The sequence below is a fragment of the Tachypleus tridentatus genome, chromosome 2 (genome assembly GCF_004210375.1).
Source record: "Tachypleus tridentatus isolate NWPU-2018 chromosome 2, ASM421037v1, whole genome shotgun sequence".
Classification (NCBI taxonomy): domain Eukaryota; kingdom Metazoa; phylum Arthropoda; class Merostomata; order Xiphosura; family Limulidae; genus Tachypleus; species Tachypleus tridentatus.
Genome location: NC_134826.1, coordinates 76,808,948 through 76,829,680, shown reverse-complemented (window position 1 = coordinate 76,829,680; position 20,733 = coordinate 76,808,948). Strand labels below are relative to the sequence as shown.

Genomic DNA, 20,733 nt, shown 5'->3' with positions numbered 1-20,733 from the left:
GAGTGATGCTTTTCAACTTAGTCTTAAAACACAAACACTTCAAAGAACTCTGATTTACATCCGTTACATTAGCATGAATCTGAACCTCATTTTCGAAGGCATATTATTCAGTAGCAATGTAAGTTGGAATAACTTCTATAGAGGCAGTTATGGTTATGACAATTTAGGTGAAATATTATTAGATATTCGTAATTCTGGTAACATGTTTCATACTTTACTTGAACATGACATTTCTTTTTGTCTGAGGATCATCAATCAATGTAATTTCTTCGTAGTTGATTATGTTTTCTGGATAAACGCCTTTCAGTGTTTTCTCTAACTTACTGAAGTATTATTAGAGCTACTAACACATAAGCACTTTTGACTGATTCAAAAAGCCATTTACTATTCCTATTGAGAAAGCTGCAGCACCAATTGTTACTAAGTAGGTTGTTTATAAAACTTATTCTTTTTCTTTATTGAGATATTACTTGACAAGCAATGCCAAATCTACCACATTCCAATTTTAAACAACAATCGACTGATGCTTCCACTGTTCTACTTCTTGAGATGAGAGAGCAGCCAGTCTATACCAAATGCCTTTTTCTACAAAAGTATGACTTCCTTCTTCATAGTATTTTGGGATCCCGTTTTCGTCTGCAAATTTTTATATAGGACATCCCATTTGCAACACCTTTAGTCACATATTTCAAAACCTATTTTGGAGAATATATGTGCAAACATGCAACAGGATATCTTTTATACACTTTTAGCAGCAGTTCACTTTCTAATTAGTCAAGTTTGAAAACGAGAATAATACATCCACTATTAGCGTCATTATACAGAGGCGTGACGGCCAAATTAACCTTGGAAATATAAGAAAAAGTGAGGACCACCTAAGCAAACATCCCTGCATTTCAGACAATTTCTAAATCTATCTTATATTTTTATATGGCATACTTAATCTAATGTTTAAATGAATAGTAATAGCTTAGCCCTAAAATTATTATCAGGATTTTAATATTAATTTGTCTCCACCAGGCATAGATTGGGTATTACAGTGGGAGATGAAAACAACTCTGTCCCAAGTTGCAGATCCAGACTTTTACATCTAACATGTGGTCCACCTATTGAATGAAAATTAATTGTTAGTGGAATTTTATATTATTTCATGGTACTCCACGAACAGTCATCTTCATACAATAAGCCACCATTTAAATGATCCTAAGAATCAGTGTAGAATTTGTCACTATTTACTTAGAAAATATGTGGGAAATATGAAAAAAAAAACGTTGCAGTCACACAGCCTCTGAAAGTGTCCGATGAAGTTATTCAAGTGTAATTTTTCAATTACTTGTTCAAGTTACTCAAACTTTTTAAAACAAAAACACGCTTTAGTGTAATTTTATAATGCTACTAACAGTTGGTCACTGCTAGAAACTGCAATGTTGTCTCATGTTAACAGCTGTTTGAAATACCACATGTTTCTATTAACCTTCATAAAATGTATATAATGCTTTATGGGTTTAAAAAAGGCAATAGTGCAGTAGAAACTACATGAAACATTCAAGGTATTTATTGTGCGGAGTCTCTCAATGAAAGAAAATGTCGAAGGTGGTTTCAAAAGTTCAGATCAGGTGACTACAGCTTAAGTGATGCGCCATGTTCAGGTCATCCTGTTGAATTTAATGATGACTTGCTGCTGGCTGCACTTGATAAAGATTGTGCTGCAACAGTTAAAGAATTAGCACAGAAGCTTAATTCAACCCATTCAACAGTTCACCGTTATTTGCAACATCTTTGAAAGGTGTCAAAACTTGGAAAATGGGTCTCCCATGATTTGATAGATTGTTTTTTTTTTTAAATTTCGCACAAAGCTACTCGAGGGCTATCTGTGCTAGCCGTCTCTAATTTAGCAGTGTAAGACTAGAGGGAAGGCAGCTAGTCATCACCACCCACCGCCAACTCTTGGGCTACTCTTTTACCAACGAATAGTGGGATTGACCGTACCATTATAACGCCCCCACGCCTGGGGGGGGCGAGCATGTTTGGCGCGACGGGTATGCGAACCTGCGACCCTCAGATTACGAGTCGCACGCCTTAACACGCTTGGCCATGCAGGGCGGGATTTGATAGAAGCCAACCTTAGAGCAAAAGAGGACATTTGCACTTCTCTGCACTTTCATGAACGTAACTCACCTTTTCGTGACAGCTTAGTGACTGGAGATGAGAAATGGATATTCTATCAAATTGTTAAGCGCCGCAGACAGTGGTTCAGTGCAGGTTAACTGGCTGAAGCACAGCCAAAAATGGGCCACCACTCTCGGAAAGTCTTGTCAAGCGTTTGGTGGGATATTGCTGGTGTGGTCCACTTCGAGTTGCTGTCACTCAATGTAACGATTACATCAGACTTCTGTTGTCAACAATTAGAGCACTTGAATGTTGCATTGAAAGAAAAGAGGCCTGCTTTGATTAATCGTAAAGGTGTTGTGTTACACGGCCCCATACAGCAAGGATCACATCTGCAAAGACTGAAGAGCTACACTGGGTAAAACTTCCACATCCTCCTTATTCTCCAGACCATGTTCCATCTGATTATATATTCCGAAGTTTGCAGAACTATCTTGATATAAAAGAGCTTGGAACACATGAAGATATCAAAAGTACCCTCTATACATTCTTTTCCTTCAAATCCCAAGAATTTTATAGAAGTGGCATTCAGGAGCTTGTGAATCATTGGCAGGAAATAATTAATAATAATGGAACATACATTATTGATTAAATAACATTAAAAGCGTTTGAAATCCTTTCTCTTTTTCCGAACCTAAAATCGGACATTACTTAATGGATGACCTGATATAATAAGAATTTTGTTTAGTTATGAAATTTGGTTGTTTCATACTTCACATTTGGTCAAAGTGCACATACAGTATCAAATAATAGTATGTCAACTATAAGATGTAATTACATTATAATTTAAAAGCCAAAATGTTGAACTTACGATCTTAAGTGTAATGATAAAACACTGCCTTAAACATTTCAAGACAGTTTCCGATTCAGTAGAGTTACGGCTTCCAAAATTTGTAATTGCCTCATGTTCGACTTTCCATTAATACATTAAAGTGGCTTTAAAAAGGAATTACCTTATAATATTGCGCACAGTGCGATGAACTAGTAATAAGGTAAGTGGTTCATAAGTTACACTGCTGATTATTCTATTATTTAGCTTTTGAAAGCTCTTCGCAGTAGATCCCATATATCTCTGGTAACAACTAGTGTACTTGAACTCTCACATCACTATATTTCTGCAGTCTGACTATTCAATCTTAAAAAAATTAATGAAATTATTGAATCACAAACTTGAACTAAAAATAAAAACGAATTTTGACTTTGTATAATATGATTCTATAACATTTTTAGATCTTTCCTCACACTAAGTAACATGTACATGTAGGATAAAATTAGTTTGAAGGATATGTGGGTACCGTACAGCCTTCTAACAAAAATTTATCTTGTCTTCGCTACAGTTTCTAATTAAACGCATTTTAATATTATGACCCCCAATGACACAGTGGTATGTCTGAGGACTTATAACACTAGAAAAAGAAGTGTTTTGATACCCGTGGTTGATAGAGCATAGATAATCCCTGATGAAGTTTTGTGCTTGGTTACACAAACAAACTAAAATGTTATATTTTTCTCCCTAGGACCTTGAGACATACTGGAGATTTTAAAGGCTCAATTCAGTAGTTTTACAAGATATTCCTTAAAACCCAACGGGACAAAACTTTCAAAATATGGTTTTGACATTTCTGTAACCTTTTTTTTTTTTTTTATAATAACAAAGAAATACATTAGCCATTACAGGAGCTAAGCTACACTCCATGGTTACACCCTCAAGTTATTGATAAATACACACATTAAACAGAAAATGATATTTTTCTTAAAATTTCCAATCATATTTTAAGTAACTTCTCAGTTTATTGTTTACATAATATACATATTAAAAAACCAACCTGAAGAAGATATCCATAGTTTCATCTAGTATTAGGATGTGAAACGCACAAATTCAAAACTATCACCAGCAGTACACTCATTTTTATGTGGTCTTGCAAAACGTCACATAGAAACTTTGTTAAATGTTGATTGAATATCCTGGTATTAGAAATAATTAGACTAACTGGACATCCAACTCCATGAATATTTCAACTATTATACAATGGGTCTAATGTCTTTATAACATTTTCAATTACTAAAATTGTTTTAGTTTTAACAGATGAGTTGAAACTTTGGTTCATTACTTTGAACATCTCTTTAGTCCTTCAATATATTATCTACTATTCTTTTGATGTAATCTACTTTGTAGAGAATTACAATTCTATTGCCTCCATCAGGCATTGGCCCGGCATGGCCAGATGATTAGTGCACTCAACTCGCGGTCTGAGGATCGCGGGATCGAATCCACGTCTACCAAATGTGTTCGATCTTTCAGCCGTGACATTAAGTTTAATCCCACTCATAAAAGTGTAGCTCAAGAGTTGGCAATGGATGTTGATGACTATCTGCCTTCCATCTAGTCTTACACTATTAAAATAGGGACGGCTAGTGCAGATAGCCCTCGTGTAGCATTGCACGAAATTAAAAAAAATAAACAAACCATCAGACGTACTTATGGTAATGCTTCCTTTCCTTTTAAGTTACTGAGCGCTTTACATTCTCCATTAGATAAATTATATTTTTATTACAATTATATCCTTGAGACGTGTTTTAACTTGTTCAAATGGCTCATATTCTCTAAATCAAGTATCACAATGTGCTGGTTCATACACAAGTAATTCATAATCATAGAAATAGTGCTCTCTTACAGTCTCTAGGGTGAATAACGAACTATACAGCGATGGCTAACACCCTCCTTTCAATACCTGTCAAATCCTGATCAGAAAAGTTCAATATAACACTCTTAGAAATATTTAGATACATATTTCGTCGTTGAACTCTCGCCCTCCCCCCTAGTACAGTGGTAAGTCTACGGATTTACAATGCTAAAATCAAGGATTCAATTCCCCTCGATGGTCTCAGCAGATAACCAGATATGGCTTTGCTATAAGAAAACACACACGCACTCGTTAAACTATCTTTGGATGATTTAACTTATGCAATTGACTAAACGTACATTGAGTATAAAAGTAAAAGTACAACTTCAGATGACTAAGATCCAAATAGTTGACATTGTTCTTTATGAAGTGTTTTGTAACGAATAATCTTATTTATCATTTAAGTTAAAAATCCAAGGATTTGTAACCAAGTCCACTTATGTTGCTGAGTGTTCTGCCATCTGTTATTTGTTACCTGAAATAAACTGCATATATTTAGAAATTAGCCTGTTGTTTTTGCGGATTTGCAAACACTATATACACTGCTGGCCAAAATCTTAAGGCCAGTGAACATAAAAAAGAAATATGCATTTTGCGTTGTTAGACTCGACCACTTATTTGAGTAGATCTTCGAAAGATGGAAATAAGAAAAGAGAAAATAAAAATAAAAACTTTTTTAGCATTTAATAGGGAAAATGCGAACACTATGAAATTAGCCTAAATACTAGCTGGTCAAAAATTTAAGACCATACCAAAAAAGAAGTTCTAAACAGGGTAGGAAATTCCCAACAAGAGGTCTCAGTAGTGAGTTGCACGGCCGTCATTGCGAATAACTGCAAACATTCGCTTTGGCATGGTCGATATAAGCGTTTGTAGAAGGCTGGCTGGAATGTTATTCCAAGTGGTGAAATGGCTTCACAAAGATCATGCACTGTTTGGAATTGACGTCCATTTCTATAGACTTCCCTCGCCATCCACCCCCAAACATTTTAAATGGGTTTCAGTTCGGGCGAACACGCTGGATGGTTCAAAAGAATTACGTTATTCGCCATGAAAAAGTACTTTGTCCTTCGGGCATTGTGGATTGTAGCGTTTTCCTGCTGAAAGATCCAGCCATTTCCACACAAGCGAGGGCCTTCATTTAATAAGGATGCTCTCTACAACATGCCAATGTAGTCAGCTGCTGTTTGACGCCCCTGTATAGCCTGAAGCTCTATTGTTCCATGGAAGGAGAAAGCACCTCAGATCATAATGAAACCTCCTCCACTGTGTCATGTAGAAAATGTCTCCGGTGGGATATCCTTTCAATCTACTCTAAACATCACTCAATTGCTGGTCAGTGCTCAACCTATAAAAATGTCGTGTTTTTTTATTCTCGTTTAGTTTGAAATTTTGTTTCAATGGCCTGGACTTTAAACATTTTTCATATTTAATTTTAGTTTGTTGAATTTGAACTCACTCTGAATAGTTCTGTGACTATCCAGATTCTTTGTTGAGTGTTACGTAGTATAATTTATCTTGGATGATCATCCAATTTAATATATTATGTACGTTACGAATTACAATTTCAAATAATCGGAAATTTTAATTTTAATTTAGAAGTTAATTGAATGTCGATATGTATCTAATTTATGACATTTACCAACAATACTGATACACATAAAGATTTTTTATTTGATACAATATATCAACAAAAATACAATTTGTAATAACGATGTTTACAAATAACTATTAAAACACAAAAATTCTACAAAATTAACTAACAATATTCAGTCTTCTATCTGGTCTAGAACTGAATATTTTATTGACAGCCTAGGTCTACAGCGAGCGAATTAAGTTTAACTTGATACACAGATACACTTTACTTAACGAGAATACTAGCTATCTGTATTCTTGTTTGGCTTAACGGATTTTACAAGCTCACTTTTCACAAAGGAAGATAGATATCTAATGGCCTCGTAAAAATATTAACGTCCGAAGTTAATTCTCTGAAGTTGAACGGTCCGTAATGCTCGAAATCTATACACGTTCCTCGTCAAATATCTGTAGTATTCCAATTTATAGCAATTATAGCATCCGAGGCTTATAGTAAACTGACTGTACCAGAGTAATAGTATTTTATTTCTGTTTTCCTGCATCTTGCGATAGCTATATTTTATACACATTAGGCGAGGTTCCCCAAAATTCAGCCGGCGATTACTAGTGTTTTTACATACACATATTGTTGATTCTTACGCTCGAGAATCTTCTACAAATTTAAAAAACAGGAGGACTTTCCTAATATACATTTATCAAATTACATTACATGCAATTTTAAATATGTATTTAACTGAAACAAACATTAAAACAAACACATAATAATAAATATGTTACACTGAGCTCATGTGTGTTTTGTTTGTTTGGAATTAAGTAGAATGTTACACGATGAGTTATCTGTGCTCTTCCCGCCAAGGGTATTGAAACCCGGTTTCTAGTGGAGTAAGTTTCCAGACATATCGCTGTGCCAGTAGGGGGCTCTATGTATTTTACAGGAGTAATTTGGATACAACATCCACACACAATATGTTTTTGTTTCATTTATGATAAGAAATGCAATATTAAACAACTGGAGATGTTTCAGTGAAAGCTTAACTTCGTTACGTTCGCCCTCCGGTCTTAACACTGCTAAATTAGGGACGGCTAGCTCAAATATCACTTGTGTAGCTTTGTACGAAATTTAAACACTAACGTTCGTCGAAAGTTTTCACTCCTGACTGTGATTTTTGATAGTTTTCTGTAGATCTAAAAAAAAAGACTTGTTATAACAAAAAAGCCGATTTTATAATCTTTTTTTAAAGGCAAATGCTTAATAAAAATCATTCGATCGAGTTTAATTATTTTTAAAGTGAGAGAGCTTCTTTTTTACTCTTTTAGGCCTATCGTGCGATGTAGAATGCAGTGATTTATTGACTTGTCTCTAAATAGCGTATGACCAGGTGTAACCTCGATCTGACTTGTATGTTTGTATTGTGCATAAAATTTGCAACGTAAATATGTTAGATCTAAGTGAGAGTAGGCATAGTCATTCTAGTGGAACGATAGGTCAAAGCCAAAAAATTTTTACTGACTATTTTCATGGCGCTGTCAGCTAGTCTTTTCCCTTGCGGCTGGTGCCTAACCCACAGTTTCTTATTGTGTAATTAAGCAATAGTCCTTAAAATACAGTAAATCTAATTTACAAGGTTAGATTGAAGATATCTATGTCTTTCAATTCTTCATTCTCAAAGGCTTTAGATTTTGTTCAAGAAAAAGAGTTCAATCATCACTAAAAAGTTAAGTAACAGTGTTTTAAACTCTCGGGAAACATTGTATCAAATGTTTGTGATTCGTGAGCAGTTTTCAAATTGTTATACTGTAAAAAATCATAATTACTTGTGGGTCTACAATGTCCCAGTTGTCTGCTGTAAAGAATCTATTAACAACTTGACAAACATCATTAATTGGAGGGTACAGAATACAAGTTATACAAATACAAAATCTGAAAGTTTGAGTTAAGTACAAAAAATATGTGATAATTTATTACGAAACTATTGCGTAGCTCTTTATGACATTTCTCGCTCCCTCTCTCGCACAAGCACGTAAACACACGTATACGTAATTACTCTTATACACGAGCAAGTATTGTTTAATTATTCATCTTGTTTATTATACAGATGTATAAACACAAAAGGGATTCTCTCAGTCACAGAGTTTCTGTCATCCAGAAGACTAGCATTCGAAGGAAGTGATGAAGATGCTGGTTCAGTGCATAATGGCAATCACTTAGAAATGTTGGAGCTATTGGCTGATTATTATGTTGCTGAACACATTCAGAAACACGCGTTAAGGAGAAAAAATATCATGTTTCATACTTATCCTCAATTATTTGCCACGAATTCACAGAAATCCTACAGAAAGAAATTCTCAGTACCATTATCCAGGATACCGAGATATCTAAGTATTATTCAGTGTCTGTCGATTCTATTACAGACATACGCTACACAAATATATTCTAGGTCCTGTAGAGAGATTTAACTTTTTCTAACCAATAAGCGATCACGCAGAAGCATAACTTAAATAGTTCTCATTAATTTCCTTGAAACGAATGATATAAGAATTTAAGATTGACGTGGAAATATTGCAACAGTGTTTCCAATTTGTGCGACGAGAGACCGCCACCAGCATACTCTGTTCTCTGCTGTGCTCATTCACTCACTTTGGTTGGACACTGTCCTGAACTGTTCACAGTCTCTGTGGACTGCTGTCCTGAAGCTTGTTTACTCTTTGCCTTTGTGCAGAAGCTTTATATGTTTTTATCTGTTTCAACTCACCTGTGAAAGTGCCTAAACGATGTGCTGGAAAAACAACAAAAGATAAAGAGGTTATTAGACACAAGATATAAGTGAACCTTAAAGTCACAAAGCAAATCCTAATTTCCGTTATAGACAACGATTCTGAAAAGCCACAAGTATGTTTAGAGCCACGAAACTTTATGCTACAACAGAAACAAGTATAATGGCGAAAATATGAAGTGTTATCCTGGAGAGGATTCACAAGACAAGTAGTTCATTACAAATATTCCTAACAGATGTCAGTACAGCTTCTCATCTGCTGAAATCTCTCAAGACATTCATGCAGGAATTATAAGATTCATTTCTCGAATATGAGGAGACGGGTAAGCAACTATAAGGATGCGAGAAGTGTAAAATTAAAAGATAAAGGAAGAGGAAGAGAAATACGTGATGGGGATGCTGAGAACAGTGCTTTATAACTCTCTACTCAATATAGAGTTCAAACTTTCTTGATAATAATTAATAAACTCACTTGCGGTAGATAACAGAATAATGACATATAAAAACACCGGTTGCAAATGTAGGTTTTTATTAGACTTAGAGAACATACCTACTGAAGGCATCTAAAATACCACCAGAAAAAGCTGATTGGTATGTATCCTAGAGACTTGTAGAATTGCACAGAGGAATAAATTGTCACTTTACCGCCATCTGATAAGCAAGGTTCATTAAAGAAACGTCAGAATTGAAAGAACAAAGTATGATGAAAATGTTACGCAGCCAGTCTCTGAAATCAACTTTCTCAAATGTCCTGATAATTCTAAGAATGTATCTATGCTTGATGTAAAGCATTTGCTCGGGAGAAGGACTATTCTTGACGTCAGAAAGGATTAAGAACACATCATGCCAATATTGAAAATTTTTGTGTATAGGAAACGACTTGTTATAATCACTTGACACCAAACATATTATAAACACTTGTTACGAAAATAGTCACGAATAGAGTAGTTTAATCAAGCACAGCTGACATGATCTGCTATAACTGGTAGGCATACTCTGGAAGTACCAGTGTGATCTAAGTATGTTTGTTTACTTGTTTGTTCGTGTGTACAAGCAAAAATATATGCATTGTTGAGTTTGTATGTGTGATTATTTTCTGTCCATATGTTTCGGTTTTTTTTTTTTTTGTTCAAATGTAAATTTTGTCAAGAGCACTACTTTTCCTATTCAAGAAATATCCAAGATTGTTCATTAATTTGTAGACGAGTCTTGCAAATCTGTGGCTATTATTTTCCTGTTTCTCCAAAAGTGAAATATGTCTTGAGGTTTAGTTTTTGTTTTAACCTTAGTCTTTAGTCACAATCATAATACGTATGGTAAAAAACTTTAGCACCAAGCTTGTCTGACCCTGTAACGTGAAGATTATCGGGTGAGACATAATATTTTAACATTGTGGCAAAGATTGTATTCCATGATGCTAACAATAACATTCATCTTCTAATATTTTGTACAAACCACATAGTTCTAAATCAAACCATAAATCATTTTATTTTTCAGTGCTGACAGAGAAGCTTTCAGTACTAAGTTTAGGTTATCTGCTGCACAGTGTATCAATTAGCACAAAGTACTTATTCTAGTTTTATCATCTGGATGTATGAATACAGATGAGTAGTTTTTGCAGCATCATCTCACTCTTGCCTATGAGGACTTTCCAGATCAAAATTTATTTTCTTTAAGAACTGAAAAAATGATTTTTTTTTTAAGTTTAGACGCAGATTGACAACACACATCTTACACTGGCATAAATGACTCATGTATTTTAATTTTAGTTGATTTACCAACATCAAAGTCCAACTCGTTTTTACATATCTTATTATTTGGTTCAACTGATTCTTTTTTTGCTGTGTCTTGAGTGATATCAATGGCATTATTGAACCGGGAGAATAGAGATGTATTCAGCGTTCCCTCCTCCAAGTTATGCCTAGTGGTGGCAAATAAATATTACAAACCTATTAATGGGTTAAAGGTTGGACTACAACTTTTGCTTCTTTGAAAAATTACTAAAAATATGACACTAAGATGCATAAGATGCACTTTGGACTTCAGGGTTTTGTTGTCTAGAAGATCTCTACATCCTTTTGCTTAAAGTACCGGGATAATTTTGCTGTCATATCTTCATATAATAGTGTCAAAAACTTATGTATTGCTCTCTTTTTCAGACTCTTGGCTAATTCGAAAGTGAACTCATTCCATAAGTGCAAACAGACAGTTGATACAGGCAAGCACACAAATTATCCAACAACTATGAAAGACGATTGTGCAAATTGGATGTCTTACAGAAAAGCTGCAGAAGAACATAGTATTCCAAAAGACCTCTGTAAAGAATAAAAATCAATATTACGTAGAGGATTACATTTGGAAGGCTGGCTATTCTCTCGTCTTAGAAAAGAGGAATAGCTCAAGCATCACTTGACTGTTGTCGTTAGTTGGGGCTATCTATCAGGTGTATCTGGTTTGGCATCGTTCATCAAGCAATACTTCGACCATGAAAGAAGAATGTATAAATGGTACAAAGCAACCTACTTGGCAGTGCTTGTTGTGTAAGTTATATATTTAATATTTGAATTTAGATACTTGCTATAGTGCATAAAACTATATTAAGATATTTCATGAAATTTAAGACTATAGACGTTTCATGCAATATATAGAGCAGGATATATATAAAAAATTCAGTGAAGCTGCCAGTCATTATTAATGAATGTATCAGTTAATAAGCATTCAATAAGCAGTTTAGTTAAGTATAAATAGTAGGAGTTGTTGCATCTTTTCAGTTCCTCGGTGAGTTAATTAGAATGTTAATTTTACAAGTATATTTGTCATTTTAGTGTCACATCTTTAACTTCAGATTTCTATTGAAATATTATAAATAAATAAAAATACAAGCAATCTGTGACTGGAGGACCTTCTTGGACTACTCCAGCAATGAAACTACGAAGTCAATTTCCAAAATTCAGCTGACCAGTGTAACAATGTCTAATCACGAAACCAATGGTGTATGACGATGGAAATGTGCCACAGGAAGCATATCAGGCTCACTTTGAAATGATTTCTTGAATGAACGACGGAATAGTAAACAACAAGCTATTTATCTTTTTGTTAATTTAACAAGAGCCAGTTCTAATGATATTAAGCAACCTTCTACCTGAAAGATGTAACAACTATCAAACATTGCCTTATTAAACAGCTATAAAGTATTACAAGAACAAGAATTATTCAAAGCAAAGATCTGGAGGAGAGTACGGAGAAGAGAATTCACTTCAGCCGATCTTCTAGAAGCTTGAGAAATGTTTGCTCAATTATCTTATTTGGATACCCCATATCAAATAACAGATTTATTGGCAGGTGTACAGGTTATAGATGTCGTAACAGATGAGGATATGCAACAATAGTGTGAAGCAAAGTCATTATACATCTTTAAAGGAAGCTCTCCAGTTGATAATGAAACTTTAATTCATTGAAGTTGCAGATGAAGTACTAAAGGCATCATCTAAGTCTTGTAGCATTTAAACATTAACATTCTTTAACAATAATATAGAAGAACTAAAAGAAGTATTTTGATAACTAGTTACATATAATGGAGGAAATAAACTACAACACATTAGATGTTTCAAATCTAATTTAAATGATACATTGCTTGCAGGTAGTAACATTTCATCCCAAAAACGTGTTTGTGTGTGTGTGTTTTATTATAGCAAAGTCACATCAGGCTATTTGCTGAGCCTACCGAGGGGAATCGAACCCCTGATTTTGGCGTTGTAAATCCGTAGACATACCACTGTACTAGCGAGGGGCCATCCCTAAAGCACTCAGTAAAAGAGAACTACTATAAGTATGGAAAATATAGCCATTACAACTGAATCATGTAGAATAAATGGTTATTAATAAACTATGGAGGCAATAACCCAAAAATGAGCCTTAGAGTCCAACCAAATCAAAGGAACAACAAAGAGCTAACTTTGACATAGTGCGTCACCATGGACAAAAATACAGAAACTATGACGCATTATACTGCAGACAAGTGTTAATGAGGAATAACACTGTGATAAGAGAGATTTACAAGAATCTAAAGATGACTAACTTTGGATACCACAAAGTACAATTTAAGATATAACATCCATTAACTGCAGTGAAGAACTAATGTGATACAATACCAAACTAAAACATGCTCAGACAAAATATGCAAGTCTGAAAACAATTATACAGTTGATCAAGAATAGCATAAAACACCTTTGAGGCAAAGAGTTGTTCCATACAGTCAAAATACAATAAGATCATTATGTCTGTAACAGAGCTTGTTATATCTAAAAATCTTAAGACACAATTACAACATCTGGTACTTTCACAGTTTATACAATTCAAAGCCTCCATCTCCAGAATTTTCCAATAGTTGAACACTTAAGAAGGCACTGAAGAAGATAAGATAATTATTCTATTAAGTTAGGTGCCAGGAATCAGTAGTAAATTGGTCTGAGTCATATGAGCTTTACTGTGAGTAAAAATGCCTAAAATTAGCATGGAGAGATACAGTAGTATTTTATTGGAGCACAATCTGATGGAGTTTCTTTTGAAGTGCTTGGTCCTCCGATACAGAGCAGTAGCATCATGGATTGTTTCACTAAATGACAAGAAGCAGATGCTGTTCCTACCAGAAAGCAGAAACTCTAACAATGAAAATTTTCATTGAAAGTTTTCAATATTTAGGTTGCCTATGAAACTTCACTCATTTCAGAGACAATTTTGAATCAGCTTTGTTCGCAGAAATATACTCTTCAAAAAATGAAATGCAAAATGGATATTTTTGTTATTTTAAAGAGAAATATATGTAATAACGTTACAAGCTCAGAGTATGTGATGTTACACGTGTTAAGGCACTGATTGTCAGACCACAATGACAATAAAAGTTGTGCACTTTGAAAACGGAGGAAAACATCGAATTTTTAGCCAAAACGCATTCGTGTCCAATAAATTTGTTTGAGATCTGCATGTTCTGCAAGTGCAACATGTGCAAAATCCCTATAAAAGTGACGGGTTCTCGGTTTCTATAGCTCAGTGTTAAGCCACCGACACTCAATACAATTACCCTAAAAGACTAACTGAAGCACAACGCAACAACGTCATTGGTCGCTCGGAAGCAGGCGAATCTCGATCAGATGTTGCCAGAGCTGTGAATGTCCACCCAAGCACCATCACAAGGCTATGGAATCGTCACCAACAACATGGATCAACTTGTGACCGTCCACGATCTGGCAGACCTCGTGTGACCACGCCCGCACAAGATCGCTACATCCAGTTACGTCACCCTCGGGATAGGACCACCACTGCGACGTCTACTGCCTCAACCATACCAGGGCTGCGTAAGATTTCCGATCAGACTGTACGCAACCGTCGACAAGATTCTTAGGCCCCATGTGCAACCCATCATGGTGAACGTCAACGACGTTTTTCAACATGACAACGCCCGTCCTCACACAGCCCGACTCACCACTGTCTTCTTGAGACACCACAACATCAACGTTCTTCCCTGGCCCTCTAGATCACCAGATTTAAACCCCATCGAACATTTTTGGGACGAGTTGGACCGACGTCTGCGACGGCGACAACCTCAACTGCAGACTCTACCTCAGCTTGCAGCAGCTTTGCAGGCTGAGTGGACAGCCATTCAACAGGATGTGATCCGTCATCTCATCGCTTCCATGGGCAGGAGATGCCAAGCAGTTATTGATGCTCACGGGGGGGCATACTCATTATTGACGTTGAGTGATGTTAAACTTCAACTAGTGAGCGTGGACATTCACTGCTGAACATCCAAAGTTTCACACATGTCATACAGAACTATCCGGAATAAACTTGTTAACAATATATCTCAAATTTTGCCTTTTGCGTTTCTTTTTTTGAAGAATATATATCAAACCTGTCTAATAAAAAAAGTGTTTATTTTTTGTTTTGGATTTCGCGCAAAGCTACACGACGGCTATCTGTGCTAGCCATCCATAATTTAGCAGTGTAAGGCTAGAAGGAATACAGCTAGTAATCACCCCTCACTGCCAACTCTTGGGCTACTGTTTTCTCAGGAGAAACTCATTTTTACACAAGTCTTGAGAAGTGTAATTTCTCACAGTATCAATGATCGGGAAAATTCAGGGTGAACCTGAGTTCAAGTAAAGAAAATAAAGATACCAAGAATAACACAGTGTGTACTTGTATACGTGTTGGGCAGTCACTTTCCATACGATCAGTGAATTACTTTCATCTCTCGAGTTGTTTTCGTATGAACATGTTAAAACCTTGAGGCAAGTCCAAAATCCATATTAACAGAATACACTGGTTTAACTGCAATAACATGCATCACCACATGCTCTATTCAGCCATTGAAATACATTACTGTTGTTGAAGTGGAAAGGAAAAGTAAATGCCTCGAGGACAAATAAGCCCGTATCAAAGCCGAGACACATTAACTAAAACAAATTGACAATTTTAAACTCAGCCAAGACATTAACGTACCATCATTTGATAAGAATAAAGTTCATAAATGCTTCCAAAATTTTGAGAAAGTTGCACAAACCATGGAATGGCCCACCGAAATATGGCAATTATTCTTACAATTTTAACTAGAAAAGCACAAGCAGCTTATACAGTTCTCTCTCTAGAAGAATGTAAGGATTATGATGAGGTTAAAACAGCTATTCTCAAAGCATAAGACTTAGTACCAAAGGCTAAAAAGTTTCGAGAAAATCGCAACCAAGATAGTCAAACTTATTAATATTTGTAATAACCATTATTATAAATTGTATTGTTGTTTGTGTATTAAAATATATATTTTTTATGCTAAGATAGAAAATTGTGTTTATCAATCTTGTTGGAAAATATCATACATTTGTTAGATATTGACATTCAGTTAAATTCTAAATAAATATTTCACCTTACCATTCCCAGTCTGATAGCTTAACAGAATACAGTTACGACAGAAAGTATTCGTACGCCTGCATCGTGAGTAGTTTTTCCTCATAACTTAAAAAGTATTACGATTAAAATAATGAAAGTAAGGTATATTATAAATATTATACTAACACACATCTACATAAACTTTTATGTAAATTCAACAACAAATAAACTGTTAATAAACAAATAACCAAACATATGAGGGGCAGAAAGTGTTCGTGCATCAACTTTAATGGTCAGTTGTGGAGCCTTTCAGGTGAATTACTTGGCACAATCTCTCCTCATAGCCCTCCATAATCATTTGACAGTACTCGACTGGCATTTTCTTTCATTCTTCTTTACAGAAGACCTCCAACTCTTGAAAGTTTTTCAGATGACGCTGATGAACCCTGGTCTTCAACTCATGCCAAACGTTTTCAATTGTTGAGATCGGGTGACTGCAATGACCACTCTAGAATGCTTATATGGCTCCTCTGCAACCAGGATTGCACATATTTCGAAGTGTGCTTAGGGTCATTGTCATGCTGGAAGATCCAACGACGCCCAAGCCGCAAGTTCCGAGCATTATTCTTGATATAAGTGGCTAATATATCAACGTACTCTTCTTTTTTCAAGATTCCATTGACGCTGTGAAGGCTGCCTACACCAGAAGAGCTGAAGAAACCTCATAGCATGATCGAGCCACCTCCGTATTTAACTGTAGGGACGGTGTTCTTTGGAAGATCTTGTTCCCCCTTCTTACGGAAAATATAGTGAACATCATTGTGGCCGAAAAGCTCGATTTTAGTCTCGTCTGACCAAAGAATACTCTTTCAATAGTTAAAGGGTTTATTTACATGCTTTTTTGCATACCTCAATCGTGCTTCTAAATGAACAGGCTTTACATATGGAGTTCTACGAGAACGGCATGCTTTGAACCCAGAAGAGCGTAACATGTTTATAACTGTAGAGGTGCTCACTTCAACCCCGGTTTCCCTAATCACTTTCTTTATGTCATTACGTGTTAAATGAGGGTTCCCACTAACTTCTCTGAGAACCTTCCTCTTGGTTCTCTGGAATTTTGGTGGGGCGTTTGGAATGAGGGAGGTTAGCAGTTGATCCTGTAAGCTTAAACTTGTCAATTATGCTTTGAACATTATATTTCGGCACATTATGTTGTGTAGCAATACCGGAAAGAGACACACAAGACTTGTATCGTACAATAATTTTGGTTTTTTAAATCACTGGACAGTTGTTTCCTGTTCGCCATGATGACCAAGCAGGTAATGACGGAGACGGCGCTAAATTGCCGGGAGTACATTTTTTGCTGGCTAAATTCAATAATTACGAACCCAGTGTCTAGTTCTGGAATGTTCTAATGTAGTTTATTCACCAAACTAAACAAATTTTTAAGGGAATATCAGTTTTTTCACACGTTCTGAAATGTATGAACACTTTCTGCTCCTCCTATTTTTGGTTATTTGTTTATAAACAGTTATTTATCATTTAATTTACATAAAAAATTATGTAGATGTGTGTTAGTATAATATTTAGAATATACTATACTTTCATTATCCTAATCGTGATACTTTTTAAGTTATGAGGAGAAAACTACTGACGACGCAGGGGTACGAACACTTTCTGTCGTAACTGTAGGTAATACAAAGTACCAAGTTTAAACTGTAACAAAGTGTAATCCAAGATAACTGAACATATGTATATAGACTGTTTGCCAAAAATGCACATTTGAAAAGGAAAGTTAATTTCTTTACTCGAAATTAAATTTCCAATAATACTTGTATCACTGATGCTACAGCTATTCTTCAACATTGTCTTTGCCTATCCAAACATTTATCTGGTATACTCCATTCATTTATATCATATTTGAATGCCCTTGGCAATATCTGATTTGCAAATCTCTCCACTCTCATTAATGTGTCCTCTATCCTGGTACTGTACATAAACATCTCACTTAGATAATGTAATCACTTTTGAGACTTATACTGGCTCCTAGTAAAGAGGCAGAGTAGGAGAGTGTCAGTTAGCAGATATAAATATTATTGGAAATACATTTTGAATGTAGGGAAATGCTAACTTTCAAACATACTTCCCATCTGCTGTCACTATAACTACAACCCCACACTGAGGAAGTGGAGGTGCTGGTGAGAGTATAATTCACACAGAAAGTATCTGAACAGATCAAGGGTATACCAAAATAGTGGTACCTGAGTGGAAGAACCAAACCATATCCAGAACAGATATGCTTTTCACCCAGTGAACAGTTCTTGCATCAAGGGTGAAAATAGTACATAAGTGATCATCATTATAGGTAGCCCCTACTACATAGTTAAGGATTCACTACTCATGATTAAAACAAAGGGTTCCTGGTCCCTATATCCTATATTGTTGGCTGTGGCATTTGGACTGCAATATTAAATACAGATATATGTGTGTCAATGAAACCCAACTTGTAGTCATGGGTAGCAGCATTCCACACCAACAGAGTAACAACAAGAAAGCAAGCAACAGCAAAGTGAACAAACTTTTCCTCAACTGAAGAAGTCCAAAAGGGAACATTCCAGACTGAAAATAATGGGATTGTGTATGCTTTACACAATAAAATTTATCCTGTCTAAAATTATGAACATAAACCATCAGCAACAAAACTACCCATTAATAAAAAGGTGATACATGGTAGGTGAGGCTAAAGGCTCAAATGGTTGTCGAGATAGTAAGTACTGAAGAGTTCAGAACCTTCAGATGTTTGGAAAAAGTAATAGTAGTTGAAAAGTTATCTGACCTAAAGAGAAGAAGACAAAGCTAGACCCAAATGAAAACCAGGTCAAAACAAGCATTTTAAACAAATGGTCATTACTGGTGTCAAACCTCAATAAACTTGGAAATGTCTTGATGCAGAATGTGGGATTGAGGATACCCACATGAAGACAGCCAAAGAAAAAATGCAGAGGTACTCATTTGAAGAATTGTAGAAAAGGATATCATAGTTATACCGGCCAATCTGGAACTAGCAATAGTTCATAAATAAAGAATCAAAACAGAGCCAGACCTGAGTAATAGATAATTTTCAAGAAAGGCATAGAGGTGCAGTCCAATCCAATCAGGACTGAATGCACCTATCATACAAGCCTGATGATAAGGTACTGGAGTCTACAAAGCTGGTAATTAAGAGTATTAATGAGTGACAAAAGTGATCATCATAGGACTAAACTGATAAATGTCATGGAGTACCTCTCAAGTTGGAGAAGCTCATGGTGCTAATGTTTGTAACCCATAAGTGTCTTCTCTAAAGAAAAACAGGTTTAGTTGGTACAAGTTGTCCATCTGCAGTTCTTTCCAGCTGCTTTAGACCAGAGTTGTTGGATAGAGTATCCTAGCTCAAGAAAGCTTGGGAGAAACATCCCAGTGGTCTTGGACTCAACAAGCACCAGTTCAGGTCAATTACACTCAATTTCTCTCAATTATCTTGTGTCAAAATCCATCCTCAGAGTAATATTTGATGAATTGTTTTTTGTGCTCTGGACACTGGCAGACCTTCTTGTGGTTGAAGGTATAATTTGACTGATACCAAGGGCATTCATAATATTGGCAAAAAATCCTATGTGCAGAGTATTCACAGATCATCTTTTTTTTTACAAGCACAAATACACTTAATAACTGCAGAAGTGAACAGTAATTTCACTGAATAGTTACAAAGTAAGTAGAAATCTAAAGAACTAAGTTCCATACTAATAAAGGAAGCCTTATTTTCTTTGCATTGCTATAGCATCTCCACATGTTTCGTCATTCCACAACAGCATTTACAGACCCTTTTCAACATGCACATACTGCTACATTCTCACAAGCAGAGCAGATATTATTTACTACAAAGAACTGACACACAAAGGAAAATAAAATAACATATCTAGTTTTCCAGACTAAATGCTTATGCTAAAATTCTATCTAAACTGATTAAGTGAAATATTTTAAAACTTCCTGAATCAATAAAAGCAAACAGATAAAGATAATATCCCTCTATATCAAACACTGAGGGGATATGAAGCACAAGTGATCTTAACCAAGTAAAGCTCTGTCACTCACCAATTCCATTTCATGAAAAAAAACACAACATGTAAATTAACAACAGGGTTAATCGATGCTCTAATTTTCATTTCAGAAAGCATTCTAATTTCTTCTAATTACAACTGTTCTAATGACTATAATAACAAACTATTAATTCATTTCCCATGTGTACTAAATTGCAACTAACTTTTTAATTTTTGCTTTTTGTGTAAACATATTTGCTTTAATATTCATTTTACACTAAGATTAATGTTTTGATTGTAATTTAATTCATGTTTATTTAACTACTCGCATGTACTTCTCACTGTTTTTATGCTCAATGTTCTCAAAGGTCATTTAAATTTTACTCAATCTACACTGATGAATCTTGCTACAACTACCTTTTGAGATTTCACTCATGTTGCAGTACCCTTATTCTGAAATATATGACTTACATAGATTGTTTCACCTCCATTCACATATTGCATAGCTAAACTTCAAGTCACTTTCTTTTCCAATAGTGTACCGAATAG

The 20,733-nt window shown here is 35.3% G+C and overlaps 1 protein-coding gene and 1 long non-coding RNA gene across 3 annotated transcripts in view; one reads left to right on the top strand and one right to left on the bottom strand.

The window, feature by feature from the left end:
- Nucleotides 1-11,551, top strand: part of LOC143244281 (uncharacterized) — a 122,169-nt gene extending 110,618 nt beyond the window's left edge. Inside the window, exon 4 of the long non-coding RNA XR_013025008.1 lies at nt 11,383-11,551. This is a non-coding gene — a long non-coding RNA (uncharacterized LOC143244281). The remainder of the gene's footprint in view (nt 1-11,382) is intronic.
- The window catches only part of LOC143244279 (large ribosomal subunit protein uL30m-like), a 70,305-nt gene continuing 56,073 nt past the window's right edge, over nt 6,502-20,733 (bottom strand). For both annotated transcript variants that reach the window (XR_013025007.1, XM_076488649.1), the window contains one exon: nt 6,502-9,226. Coding sequence is in view for 1 of the 2 variants with exons in the window: in XM_076488649.1 (XP_076344764.1) it covers nt 9,215-9,226 (12 nt within the window). In the remaining variant the exon portion in view is untranslated. The remainder of the gene's footprint in view (nt 9,227-20,733) is intronic.